The sequence below is a fragment of the Mytilus trossulus genome, chromosome 7, assembly GCF_036588685.1.
Source record: "Mytilus trossulus isolate FHL-02 chromosome 7, PNRI_Mtr1.1.1.hap1, whole genome shotgun sequence".
Lineage (NCBI taxonomy): Eukaryota > Metazoa > Mollusca > Bivalvia > Mytilida > Mytilidae > Mytilus > Mytilus trossulus.
Genome location: NC_086379.1, coordinates 7,313,385 through 7,327,961, shown reverse-complemented (window position 1 = coordinate 7,327,961; position 14,577 = coordinate 7,313,385). Strand labels below are relative to the sequence as shown.

Below are 14,577 nucleotides of genomic sequence, written 5' to 3'. Positions count from 1 at the left end.
AGCTCAAGGTACGATAATTTCGAGAGAAGCAGAAGGGAAATGTGTAAAAAAAAAAGTCAATTTATTCATTTGTGTCTCCCCATCTCATCATTCTCAGCAAGATTTAATCGGCGGTTTTCCACACTATAAAAAAAAATGATGTGAGGGAATGTCACTCTGGTCAACCCCATTGGGGATTGACGGCTTGAAGCCGTCTTCCCCAAAAAAACTGTGGGCGAAACCAGGTTTTTGGAAGGATAAACAGATCATGCATGCATCCGTTTAATCATCCGACGGCGTTAAATTGCATGGGATATTATACTTCAGTGTTTAAACATAAGTATTAAACCACTTCATTTTTTTTAAATACAATGTTTATACAATAACCATATATTGTCTCAAAATAGAAGTAGTTCATATCGATTCCCTAATTTTAAATCTTCAAAGAACTGAAATTGGTGGTTGTCCAATCGGTTTTCGAAGACCCTCAGTTACAGCTTTCCAAAACAATTCTTCGCCCATACCTGTCCTATATTTAAGATGCGGTGTACTATCTAGTAAGTTACGCAAAGGACTGGTCATATTTTTCGAATTTATGTTTTCAAGCATTATCAAAAGAAGAACTTCTCTACCTTGTCGTCTTCGTCTTTCTTGAACAATATCAACTTCCCACTGGCACCATTCACTTTTGGCAAACGCATTTGACATGATGACAACAACTTTCCAAGATTTCTTCAATAATGTATCTACATTTCCAATAATCGTTTCGCCAACAGCAAAATCTCTGTGATGAATGCAAAGTTTTAATCCTTCCTCATTTTCAAGCTTCTTGACAAACTCGTTATGCACCCATAAACGGTTTGCATCGCAGTAAACGACAAACGCATGGTACTCGTAATCTTCACTGTTATCTAAGGGGAGATAACCCTGTCGTTGTCGTCGACTAACTTTTAAGAGATATATATAATTCTTTAAATTAGTATAGCACCTTACAAAAACTGTAATTGATACAATAATGATAAATCCGAACACCGACATTGAAATCGCTATGGTAAAAAGTGGATTCCAGAGAGTACATGACTCAATAGTTGGCTTATAATCTTTGAGTTGCATCCCGTTTAAAGCTGGTGGTTGCACACAACGATATCTTTTCGGATAATTGACGATATCAATTTTGGAACTTCTGAGCCAATTGACGAACCACATTTGGTGGCAGGTACACGAAAACTGGTTCGTAGCAAGATTTATTCTACGTAAACTAGACAACAGCTGAGGTGGAATGGATGATTTGTTTATAACTTTGATATAATTGTTACTCACGTCAAGTTCTTGTAGAGAGGAAACATTGTCAAAAATTTTAGCCTCGTCCCAGCCATATATCTTATTTGAATTCATGCTTAGGGTTTCCAAAAGAGACATTTTCGAGAACACTTGGTTTGGTAAATAAGTAAGCTTAGTTAGCTCAAGATTCAGGTATTTCAGCTTTTCTAAAGGATATAGCAGTGGTCCTAAAAGTATCCTTCCAGGATTAATAACATTTTGAGCAAGATCCAAATGTTGGAGATTTCTGCAGTTTGAAAATAGATCTGCGAGAGCAGAGTGATTCAATTTCTCAAAATGGAAATTACAGTCGCGTAAGGATAAATGTATAAGAGATGTACTATTAAAAGCCCCTTTCTCTAAAGTTTCTAAGTTTTTACCTCCGACAGCCATGAGGTATAATTTGTTCAATGAACTCAAATATGCGAACGTGTTTGTTTGAATACGTTTCAACAAATTTTGTTCCAAGCGAAGTTCAGTCAACCTTGGCAGGCATCTAAGTGGTCGTATATTCTTTAAACTGTTAAATGCTAAACTAAGATATGTCAAATTTGGCATTTTACTGTTGCTAGTATCATGAAAGCAAAAAGAAGGAATGTCGCTAATGTCATTATATCCAAGATCTAGTCGTTGAACATTCGATAAATATCCAAATGAAACTGTTCTTATTTGATTCTGTTGGAGTTTTAGTTTAATCAATTTTTCTACTTTTGAAAATATTGACAAATTCAAAACATTAAAGGTGTTGCCTGTAAGAACAATGTTTTTAGATTTCCTGTTTAGAAGAGAAACAAACATATCAATCGGCAGTTCTGTCCAAGCGTTGTTGGCAAAACTGATACTTCGTAGCCGATTTGGATTAATATTTTTTAAAGCATTCCTAATATCAATCGGCTTCAAGATTGATTCTTTACAGATATCTAATTGGACCATGGTTGTCATATGTGAAAACGCGTCTGTTTCTATCTTCTGAATCCCATTGCTAGTAAAGTTCAGCTTGGTAATTCTACTCTTTGTAAGGTTTGCCATTGTTATTCCAGAAAGGATTTCTATATGCCCATTTATAAATGTTATCTGCGTAACCCGTGCTGGCATACGTGGAATATATTCTCCAGAACAGATAGCCTCATGGTAAAACTGTCTGTCTTTACATATATATGCATATTGGAGTAGGACATGGTATATCGATAACTCCAACAACACCAGTTGTTTGCATGAATTCCACATGAACGACATACACCAAGAGCACTAATTTAAGACCTGTAAATACAAAGCATAGTTAAATTGCCACTAAAAAAAAAGAAATTTTGATAACAATTTGGTTTTAACCATGGACCATGATAGCTTGACCTTGATTTAACGCATGATTTAAGTTTTGAAAACTTTAGAGGTTTTGTTAGATATAAAACCATATTAAAGCCACCATTTTCTACATAAGGCAATCATTCGATGTGTTTGAACATTTGATCAAGCACTTTACGCATTAACTTTTTCTTTGAGTTCGGTATTTTTGTTATTTTACTTTTTTAATCATGCTCTATTGAGTTTAGGTTAATAGTTATCAAAGGTAAAAGGATTATTATTCAAAACTCCAGACGCGCGTTTCGTCTACATAAGACTCATCAGAGACGCTAAAAGAGCATTTTTGGATTGTATTCTATTTCTTGAAATCAATCATGAATCAGTGATTTTTGTCTTTTGAACTGGGTCTGATATATAGAAGCGTCATATGTCTTTAGTTTATTTTTCATTGATTATTTTCACGTTATTTCAAAAGTATCTCGTATAATTCAAGCAATGTTAATATCTTCAAATTAACTCTTCATGAATCAGTAAAATTATATGTAATTCCAAAAAACTAAAATTGTTTTGATGTATTCTACAACCTTAAAGCTCACTTTTACAAAAAAAGAATATAATTGAAATCATGAAAATATTTCGACAAAAATATCTTACCTTTTAACCTAAGGAACATTTCTGTCGATCTCCTGATGGATTTTACAACAACACTGTAATTAAATGCTTATTGTGTAGGGATATTTAAACAAACATCTTTTACATGAATTTACAAAAGACAGGAAAACCGAAAAACTTCCTCAACTTTTGTCAGTCACTTTTGTAATGGTTTGTATGTTTTCAATTTTACACTTAAGTCTTACAATTCAATAGTACTTAAAGGTAAAAAGATGTGACATATAGTATTCCACAAGATAAAAAAAAAAGCTGTACCAACCGTCTTAGTTAAAGCCAAATGCACAACAACACAATTTCTGTTTGTGAATGGATCACAATAACATATTAAACAATATATATATGTTCCGGACCATATGCTTATTTGGACCATACGCGTATGGTCATGACCATATGCGTATACTCATATGGTCCGACCATACGCGTATGGTCCGACCGTACGCGTATGGTCGGACCGTATGAGTATATACTCGTTTGGTTTTAAACGGGCCGGACCATATGCGTATTTGGACCATATAGGTATATTTTTCAATAATATGCATGAAATTTTTTTATAAAATAACAATGATTGCTACATGCAAATGTATTGTTTACAATTCAAATAACATTAAATATTGATTCCAAAGTTAGTTTTCATCGCTATTTGTCCTCTTGCATGGATGCGTAGGGTGATATTTACGTCCACACGATACTATAGATTTTTTTTAGGGTCCTTGGCCATTCCGGTGAAAAAGCTCTAGATCTCCAATATCGTTACATGACTGTTTCAAAGTACAATGTATTACCAAAAAACTTTAAAAAATAAACTAGTGTCCTTGCCGGTGACGTCATTCATTTTTTTTTTTTACAAAACACGTATTTATATATATGAGTATAAAAAATTGTAAATATTGCACTGCTAATGCTAATTATATTAAGTTTCAAAAGTAAGCAATTTATTAGACTCTTTATCATGTCGACTTTTACGTCAGGTTATAATAAAACAGTTGACTTCTTGTGTAACAGTTCATTAATATATTTTTGGAAGTTATCTTCCCAGGTCGACATTTTGCCATTCACTCGTAATAACATATCGGTAATGATGTGTTCACTATAGTTTTGACTATTGATGAAGTTTACTGTGTGAAACTGCTTATTTAATTTGTTAATCTTGTTAATACTAATTTTTAATGAAATAATGACCTTTGGTATTGTCTTTTAATGACGTGACAACTAGAAGGGTTATATGAAGAGGTAAGCATAAATGAACCTGTTAATTACCCCGACCATACGCGTACGGTCCGACCATACGCGTATGGTCGGACCATATGAGTATATACCCATATGGTCATGACCATACGCGTATGGTCCAAATACTCATATGGTCCGGAACATATACATTACTTCAATATTATATAATACATATACAGCTACTTTTGCATAGGTACTATTTCTGTTCTAAAAATATGTAGTACTGGAAATTTACTTTTGATATTTAGTAATATTTCTTTACTTTAAAATTATTGTAATATGTAGGTACTTATATTTTACAGTACTTGATTTGTACTAAATATTATGGTACAGAAATAATACAATATTCCAAGTTTGAAAATCATAATTTTATGAGATTTGAATTAGAAAAACTTTCAAAATGCTGAAAAAACTTTCAAAATGCTGAAAAACTTTCAAAATGCTGAAAATGTAACGGTAGTAACCAAAAATCTGTAATACCTAAATTTCAAGTACAAATTAAGTACTGTAAATTACAGGTATCTAAATATTACAATAATTTTAAAGTGACAAAATAGTACTGAATATTTAAAGTAAATTTCCAGTACTACAGATTTTTAGTACAGAAATATTACCTATGCAAAAGTAGCTGTGTATTTTGAATATTGTATATATGTGTCATTTTTTTCTTTAAATAAAGAGTTTGATACAGTGTTGGTTTTTTTCATGGAAAACTCCTATATTTTCCATTTGTAATATTTTTGTACAATATCATGACGTTCACTTTTTAATAGATGAGGAAAATTAAATGTTTCTTACATAAAAACATGAGTTAAATGAGTAATTAGTTTAGTTAGTTTAAACATATTTTATTGTCCAAAAACATTGACAATAGGATTAGTAAAATGAGTAATTAATCAAACGTACCGTGTCACTATTGCATTTCAATAGCCTGAATAGATAGTGGTTCCTACTGTAGGGGGAAAACACTAGAGGATACCAAACAAGGCAGATATAAATCATAAAAAGACACATCATGGCCGAAAGAAAATAGAAAGTAATGACAATTAACACGCAGTGAATAGCCATTGGCTGTTCGTCATGACGATGCATGAAATATTTGCCACTGGACGTTATCAAACAAGCAACCAATCACAAAAATACTGAACTCTGAGGAACATTTAAAACGGAAAGTCCCTAATCAAATGGCAATATCAATTGATAAAACACATCAAATGAATGGAAAACAACTGCCGTATTCCGTAAATGACTTCGTAATACGAGGTTCACTAAAACCCATGGTGAACCCTGGTATGTACTGTAACAGTTCCTTGTCTAGTAGTGTAACCTCGAGAGTGTAACCCGTTGTGGAAATATCAACTCTACAATTTTTCCAATCGTGACCGTAAGTTGAGCAATTAACTTTAATTTGTTATTTGAAACCTTTAATAGGATGTACATATTATATGTAAATTATTATAATATTAACCTTTAAATGTTCGATACATTTACACATGCTACTAAATAAAGAGGAAGGGCTTAAGATGTTATTACTTTTTATTCTACTATGTAGCATTTTTTTTTGTAAATTAAATTTCCACATACCAACCTCACATTCATAACAATATATATACACATGTTAGAGACTCTAAAGTGTATTCGCAATGGATTACAATTTGTACAATATACATACATATACGTTCTTATCTGTAAGTTAAAGATCCCCAATAACCGGACTTACCGATCGGGATTAAATATAACTTAAAGTTTTAATATTGTAAATAAACAAATATTGATGGACAGAATTCAAGTAAAATGTGTTGTGATGGGAGATATGTAAGTATAAAGGATCATAGCTTGCTATCCTTATCATTTTATATTACAAAAAGCCAATTTGAAGCAGTCTTTGCATGTTATGTTGTGTATTTCATATTATATGTATTTATTCAACTAAAGGTATTAAGTTAGTGTGGTAAGATTGAGACAGTATCCGACAGATAAAAGAGGTAGATAATACATAATTTTGAGTGAAGTCTATATCCCACGAAGTCATGATACTCAAATATGTGGTCGCTTGTCCAGCCTTCCCTTCGGTGTACTGACACTTCAATATATGATATGGTCGTTTGTCAAACCTTTCTCCAGGCCTACAATGTATCAGTGTCCTGTGACGTCACGCCATTATTTTTTTAATTAATAAATATGTGTCCTTTCAATATTAAGGCCTTACGTGACTTGGAACATGTTCATAAATTAGTATGCGGCGGAACACCATACCCTAATCTGAGGCCGTTAGGTAACATTTCAGAATTATAAAAGACTAGTTGTGATACTCATTTGAAAAGGTCTCACTCGCAACCGACACAAAATCAACACACAACAAATATTTCAATTAACCAACACAAAGCGAAATAGATATCATAGTTGTATTTCGCCGTTTGTATGACGTTTAATATTTTCTTACTTACTTCAAGACCCCCACAATATTAAAAATGAATATACGAATACTTATATAATATGAGTTTTTCTTTTCTTTTGTATTTTAAAACCGTTAGTTTGGCGTTTATTAATTCCTTACTTATTGGAGGACCCCTCGAGCTCCAGTCCCCTCTTTTCCCAAGAAATAAAATTACTGATTACTTATCATTAGTTTGCATACAATTTGTACAAAATAACTACATTATACCTGAATTTTCAGAAAGGTTGGGAAGACATCATTGATAATGTCGTATGCCTATAACATGTTCCAGGAAGAAGATATTCCTCTCGTGTAAGTCTATTGTAGAATCATTTGTATATTTGATTGAATTTTTCTTAAATGTTTGTTTTCACAGTTTTTGGCTGATGAATCCCAATTATTTTCACATTAACTTATAATGTCTGTTTTAGCTGTAAGTTCATCAGATTCTTCAAGTTTTCGGCATTGTAAACAACTTGCGTATACGTCGGTAAAATCCGCTACTCTCCCTCTTAGATGAGGGTACGGAATTGGCCGAGTTTAGACGAACGTCGTATACGTTTGAGGTTAAGCTAGCCATAAAACTAGGGTTTTTTTTCAAAAAAGATATTTTCAGCATAATGTTTGCGCTCGCTATACAATTTAACGAGTGCAGGTAGCAAAGAGAAACAATCAAAGATAGCTGATACAGCAGGATGAGTTAAATAAATAAACAAAATATTGGAACTACCATGATAATAATTTCCCAGTTATTCTTTGGATGTTCTCGATGTCATTAAATATAAATCTAGGTACTGATATACCAATAAATAAAATATCATCAGAAAGATGATATCCTCATTAGTTAAAAGAAATTTGCATAAAGTTCCTCTGACACAAGTTTTAAACGTATTGAATGATAAAGTCATTATAAAATATCATATCAACAAACACAAATATACAATAAAATAAATGGTCCAGTCGGGAATGCACAATACTTTTCAAAGCTCAAGTTAAACTTTCTCTAATAAATTTCAGATTTGATTTTAAAACAACTATTACAGAGAATGACAAACCAGTAGACCTCGTGTTATGGGACACTTGTGGTAATGCGGATTATAACAAGCTACGACCAGTTTCCCTCCCCGACACGGTAAGTTCTTACAGTGCGTTTAGAAATACCTTCCATCATTCGGTAAAAAGACGGCGAAAAGACACATTACTCAAAGAAAAACAAGAATAAAACAATGAACAACAAATATCCCACCAAAGAAACTGAGGTTTTGTATCAGATGATTCAAACGGGTACGAAGCAGTTATGACAAAAATCATGATGTGAATTTTATTAGAAATTCAACTATGTTTGATTTTAGTTAGGATAGCTTATACACAATTTGACAATGCTTACTGGTTAATGTTTTCAAAAATGTACAAAAAAAACATTCTGATAAGTCATCGACATCTTATTCTGGAACGATGGAAACGTGTCATATGGAGTGGTGTTTTTGTTTTCTTTCGGGGTCCGAAATTAGTTACGGTTCTAAAATGTTTTTAACGTCGAATTACGAAGAATAAATTAAGAAAACCAATTACATAAAATTATTTCCTTAAAATTATCGATTAAAAGAAAAAACTATGCATAGTTATTTCGATCTTGGATTAGAGAAAATTGCAATGCTATATTCCTGGTGCTTATAATAAAGTGCGTAATAAATCAAAATAAGAAAAAAATAACATAAAAAGATTATACATTGACATAGACGACAAGGACAGTCCTTGTATGATTGGAATAAATAAGCTCCTTGATGCTTCCCGTCCAGGCTGCGTTATTCCTTAAGTTTTTAAAATGTTTTCTGTTTTTTCAATATCTGCTCATCAAAAAAGGAAACATACATGTAGGGGCTTCTGGTTCTTTAGAATGATGTTACTTTTGAGTATCGGTCGTTTGTGTTTTTATTTTTGCCTTTAATTTGACGGGTATTTCTATTACATTATTAATATTTCTATTAACTTGATTTATGATTAATTAGATATAGGAAGATGTGGTGTGAGTGCCAATGAGACAACTCTCCATCCAAACAACAATTCAAAAATTAAACCATTATAGGTTAAAGTACGGCCTTCAACACGGAGCCTTGGCTCACACCGAACAACAAGCTATAAAGGGCCCCGAAATAACTAGTGTAAAACCATTCAAACGGGAAAACCAACGGTCTAATCTATGTAAACAAAACGAGAAACGAGAAACACGTATATATTACATAAACAAACGACAACTACTGTACATCAGATTCCTGACTTAGGACAGGTGCAAACATTTGCAGCGGGATTAAACGTTTTAATGGGCCCAAACCTTCTCCCTTTTTCTGAAACAATAGCATAACATCACAACATATAAAAACATACGATAAAATATCAATTGGCAGACTTAACTCAATCAAAAAACGTATGATTACACAATGAACGAATAAATTTGATCTGCGATATCTGAATATAAATGCACAGTTAATTAAATATTAGAGACAAACATTCATGACCAAAAGGCTAACAAACAAATTCAAACACACTGAGAAGTATTTAACCAATCAATGTTCACTTTAGAAAAAAACCGGTTTTTTATAATCTTGAAGTTTATACAAATGTTGTAAGAATAAGTGAAAAATTGAAGATATTACAAATAATCAAAGCTGGTATACAGCAAAGATCCATATAAATAAAAAATGACAAAAAAGCATTATAAACAGTATCAACAGGTCGCATTAACAAGAAAATACGATTTGAGAGTACTCGCAGTTACTGACAGCTAGTTAAAAGCCAAAACCCATTAATAGTAAAAAATCATGCATCAGAGACTAAAATCGACTAAAACACATCACATGGATTTAGTATTATAACGTCATTAATAGTCAAAGAAGACATGACTTGTGCAATGCCAAAAATAAATGTATCGACAGGTAGTAGTATAATGAAGAGCGACTTCTATAGAAATAAAAGTAAACGTGGCTGTGTCCCCTATACATCTCGCCTCAAAAGATAATGAAATTTAGTTATGTTTTAATTTGCTAATGACAAAATCAATATTAGTGCCAATGTGAACTATATTCAGAGATCTAATTACAATATTGGTACGATAACCCTTACTTATAAGTTTGTTTAAAGGTTCGATGAGTTTACAAGGATCACATAGTGATTTCCTCGCTTTAAGTACAATATTACCATAAAATTTAGGATGAGAAATACCATTTTTAATAAGCTTTCTACAGGTTTAGCCAAATTTACTAATCAAATCTTTGTATCTATGAAAGAATTTAGTAAAAGTTTTAAGTAATTTATGGTATCGAAATCCCTGACACAACAATTTACCAGTGATGCATTGATTACGTTCGTTAAAATCTATGACATCAGAACACACACGGGCAAACCGAACGAGTTGCGATATATAAACACCGTATGATGGAGCCAAAGGCACATCGCCGTCTAAAAAAGGAAAATTAACAATAGGAAATGAAAAATCGTCTCTTTTGTCGTAAATTTTAGTGTGAAGTTTCCCGTTTGAAATTGAAATGTCCAAATCTAGAAAAGGACAACTGCTGCTGTTTATGTTAGATTTAGTTAAAGTAAGTTCGTTTGGGTAAATTTCTGAAGTATATTTAGAGAACTCTGGATTATTCAACGAAAAAATATCATCCAGATAACGGTAGGTATTTTTGAATGTATCAACCAAATGTAACAATGATTGGTCTTTACTGAGTTTGGTCATAAACTGAGATTCATAGCAATATAGAAATAAATCTGCTATTAAAGGGGCACAGTTGGTGCCCATAGGAATACCTACTACCTGACGATACACTTTATTGCCGAAACGTACATAAATGTTATCAAGCAGAAAGTTTAAAGCTTCAATCATATCCTCACATTTCCAGTAAGTGTATCTAGCATACTTTCCTTTTTCGTTACAGAAAAAGGCCTTAAACGAGTTACAGCAAATAAAATTACAATGAGATTTTTCGAAAGACCATTTTATCAAATACAAAAACTTTTTCTTTATAAGATTGAGTGGAAGTGTAGTGTACAGAGTAGAAAAATCATAACTGTCAACAGAATTGTAAGGACCATTGAGAGCATGTATTTTATCTAAAACCTCTAAAGAATTTTGAACACTCCAAAAATAATTAATACCATTATTTTCATAAGCTTTATTACAAAAGTTAATAACCAGTTCTTTGATAGTAGTAAGGGAGGTGGTTAGAAGCACTGATAGATTAGTAGTAGAACACTTACTCGAAGCGGAGATGAAACAGAATTTAAATGTTTTTTTGTGTAATTTCGGTAACCAGTACATGGTAGGGACTTTCAAATGTTCGGAAGATGCTTTAAGCTGGGCAGTGGCAGTGGTATGCTTGTTAACGATTTGACTCTCTGTGGTGCGCACTGACCTGAATGTAGAGGAATTGATAATTTCGTTTTGAAGAACTTTCGTGTAGTATATGCGTCACACTACCACTACATTATTTGCTGCCTTGTCTGCCGGTACGAACACAAACCGCTCTGCGAGTACCTTGAGTTTGTTTTTTATTCTAGAAATGGGTATATCATGGTTCCTATTATTAATTTCAGAATTGTTTTCTAAATGAGATATTCGAATATCAACAGTATTCATAATTTTATTCAAATAACTGTCTAAAGATTTTTTATCGGATTTTTCACGTTTGCACCAATTTTTACAATAGGCAGACAGAGCGTCTTTAATGACCTGACGACACTGTTTCCAATCTATTGTAGATGGAGGACGGTATTTCGGTCCTTTCTTTAGTAAATAAAGTAAATAAATGATTAGTTTTCTTGTTTGAATTGTTTTCCATTGTCTTATCGGGGCCTTTTATAGCTGACTATGCCGTATGGGCTTTGCTCATTGTTGAAGGCCGTACGGTGACCTATAGTTGTTAATGTCCGTGTCATTTTGATCTCTTATGGCAACCATGCCACATCTTTTTTTTATAACCGATTGATTGATTGATAATAATAATTTCAGGATGTCTGTCTGTTATGTTTTTCCCTGGATGATCCAGACAGCTTTACATTTGTTGAGGAAAAAGTGAGTAATTACAGAACAGGTTGGTATAAGAATTCCAAAGTAAAGTGAATTGAAAGGTTGATATTTTACTAACTTTCAGTGACAAATAGTTCATACAAATAGAGCGGGACATTTTCAATAGTTATAAAAGCTACTCGGCTTACGTCAGACGCGCGTTTCGTCTTCATAGACTCATCAGTGACGCACAGATCAAAATAGTTAAAGTTTTACCTCACAATAATCGTTTTAATTACGTTGTGTTTTAAAGGAAATATTTAGCTTCTCAATGATCAAAGTTGTTGTTTGTCGAACTGCTATTTAACCAGTGAAATTTTCTGACAAAACGGTTAGTTCAATTTTTTTATATTTTCGTTAGGGGGTGGGGTCAAAGTAAGTACAAGTCATTGTCAAAATTTTAAGAAAATTAAACGAATCAAAATAGTTTTAGTGAAAGTGTTGGATATATGTACCACCTTAAAACGATTTTATATCAGAAAATTATAAGATAATACAAGATGCAATATGACCAAAAGCAAGAAAAGAAAAACAAAAAAAAACAAAAAAAAACAACATAAAAAGCAATACAATATGGGAGTGATCTGTCAACTTAAAGAATTCCTTATTTTATCTATGATGCATATACATTTTTACATTTAGAAAATACGTTATTTTCGTTCACTGCTGTACATCATACACCATAACAGATGGGAAAGCGAGTCCATCATTATATGGGTAAGCTATTTGGTGAATCAAAGCTTAACAACAGGAGAACACGATTTTTTGTTGTTGGAGAACTTGTTGCTCAGTTTTTATATTTTTGTGTATTTTTTTGTGAACTGTTCCTTATCGTCTTCTCGTTTGTTTGGTCGTTTTATGATTATTAATTGTGATTTCAATTTCTCTTTATTATTCGTTGGATACCAATTTTCGTGGATTTCGTGGAAACAGGTGAACCACGAAATTAAATGTTCAACAAACACCGAATTTTCTATAGGCTTGTATGCAGATTTTAGTAAAACCACGAAATCAAATATCCACGAACATGTAAATTTGTCTCAATCCACGAAAATTGGTACCCACGAAAATAAATGAATCCACAGTACATAATTTACATGATTATGAATTATAATTTCAATTTCTCTTTTATTTCAGGTTTACCCAGACATCAAACGTCTCTGTCCAAATACATTAACTTTGCTTGTTGGTACTAAAAAAGATTTGATAAAAATTGATCAGAACGATCAGGAAATAAAGAAGAAAGACACAGACAGGTATGCGCACGGAATAAACCTGGCAGAACAGATTCAAGCTGTGAAATACATGGAGTGTTCTGCAAAAACAGGCGAAGGAATAAAATCAGTGCTACAAGAAGCAATCAAATGCGTATTTAATAAGACAAAGAAAATCAAAGAAAAAAAGTCAAATTGTTATGTATTGTAGTTGGCCGTTTCAGAATCTAAAGCACCATGGGTTATTTAATTGTTCGTATCCCAAAGGGAAAATAACGTTACGTCATTGGTTGCATCTCCATTGTTTATAAAGTTTTAAACCAATCAAAACGCTTCGGTGTACCCTTTTGAAAATATTACCTAGGATGCATCAGATTCTGAAACGACCAACTTCAATGTATTTGTTGTCCTGTGATAAATGTTTGTTCTTTAGTCATTGACAAATCTATACGTAAATAGATCATCTGTAGTATATTTCATTAAATATTCTTTTTTTCTACTAAGATAAAATGAAAAAATGTTAATGCCTTTTTCAAATATTTTATCAAAAGTATAGGTCACTGTGCTATTTTTAAAGCTACAAAACGTGCAAAACTGTCAAAAATGTGTAAAGATTGTTCATGAATTCGGAATAAACACATTTATGTGAATTAAAAGAAATCCATGAAATGTAATTTTGAAATATAATATAAAAGGATAGGTTTTGTAATATGCTTTTAGAAAATAAATAATAAAATATGGTGTTACCGAACTTGTTTTCTTGCTGCAAGTTAAAAATGAAAATTTCTCTATCATTTCCCACGTTTGATTTTGGATCATGCTTGAACACTATATCAATTGAATTACACATTTTATAATCAACACTTTTTTCATAGTTGAAGCGACATTATGAAACGTTTAACACATATTTTAGATGTAGTCAATAGTGACATTTTAAGATACGACTATGGAGCTTGTCCAATCCGTCACAGAAATGTTCTTCAGCCATCCATATAGAAGATATTGACGGTACTTTCGTCAGACATAGATAACTGGATCTATACATGATTTATATAAAGGAAAACGTTGTCCAAGAACAAATTATATTAATTAAACAACACTTATGTTTATAGCTGATGAATGACTGAGAAACGTTCACATAATTTTAAGCTTTATTCGATATACCGAACTAATATGTCGAATTAGTTAAATCCGAAACAGTATTTTTCTTTAGACATTTACAACGAAGATATTGACGGTACTTCTTGATCCGTAAAACGTAGATAACTGGATCTACTACTGGATTTAATAGCAGAAAAATGTTGTTGATGATAATTGTGAGAGTACCTGTTATATCAGATGTGTTCCCCGCATACACA

At 32.2% G+C, this 14,577-nt stretch overlaps 2 protein-coding genes across 4 annotated transcripts; one reads left to right on the top strand and one right to left on the bottom strand.

The window, feature by feature from the left end:
• Positions 1 to 370: 370 nt before the first annotated feature.
• On the bottom strand, positions 371 to 2,535 carry LOC134726134 (toll-like receptor 3). Its single transcript, XM_063590531.1, has one exon. The coding sequence runs from the start codon at positions 2,533 to 2,535 to the stop codon at positions 421 to 423; it is 2,115 nt and encodes a 704-aa protein (XP_063446601.1). The 3' UTR covers positions 371 to 420.
• A 3,591-nt stretch (positions 2,536 to 6,126) lies between these two features.
• On the top strand, positions 6,127 to 13,774 carry LOC134724575 (ras-related C3 botulinum toxin substrate 1-like). Of its 3 annotated transcripts, none has more exons than XM_063587684.1 (5): positions 6,127 to 6,315; positions 7,182 to 7,249; positions 7,955 to 8,069; positions 11,949 to 12,011; positions 13,143 to 13,774. In XM_063587684.1, the coding sequence occupies exons 1-5, from the start codon at positions 6,295 to 6,297 to the stop codon at positions 13,428 to 13,430; spliced, it is 555 nt and encodes a 184-aa protein (XP_063443754.1). In that variant the 5' UTR covers positions 6,127 to 6,294; the 3' UTR covers positions 13,431 to 13,774. The 3 variants fall into 3 exon arrangements, with proteins under 3 accessions (XP_063443754.1, XP_063443753.1, XP_063443755.1); XM_063587683.1 differs by having other exon boundaries at positions 7,178 to 7,249; XM_063587685.1 differs by having other exon boundaries at positions 7,178 to 7,249; positions 11,949 to 12,030; positions 13,143 to 13,261.
• The last annotated feature ends 803 nt before the right edge of the window (positions 13,775 to 14,577 follow it).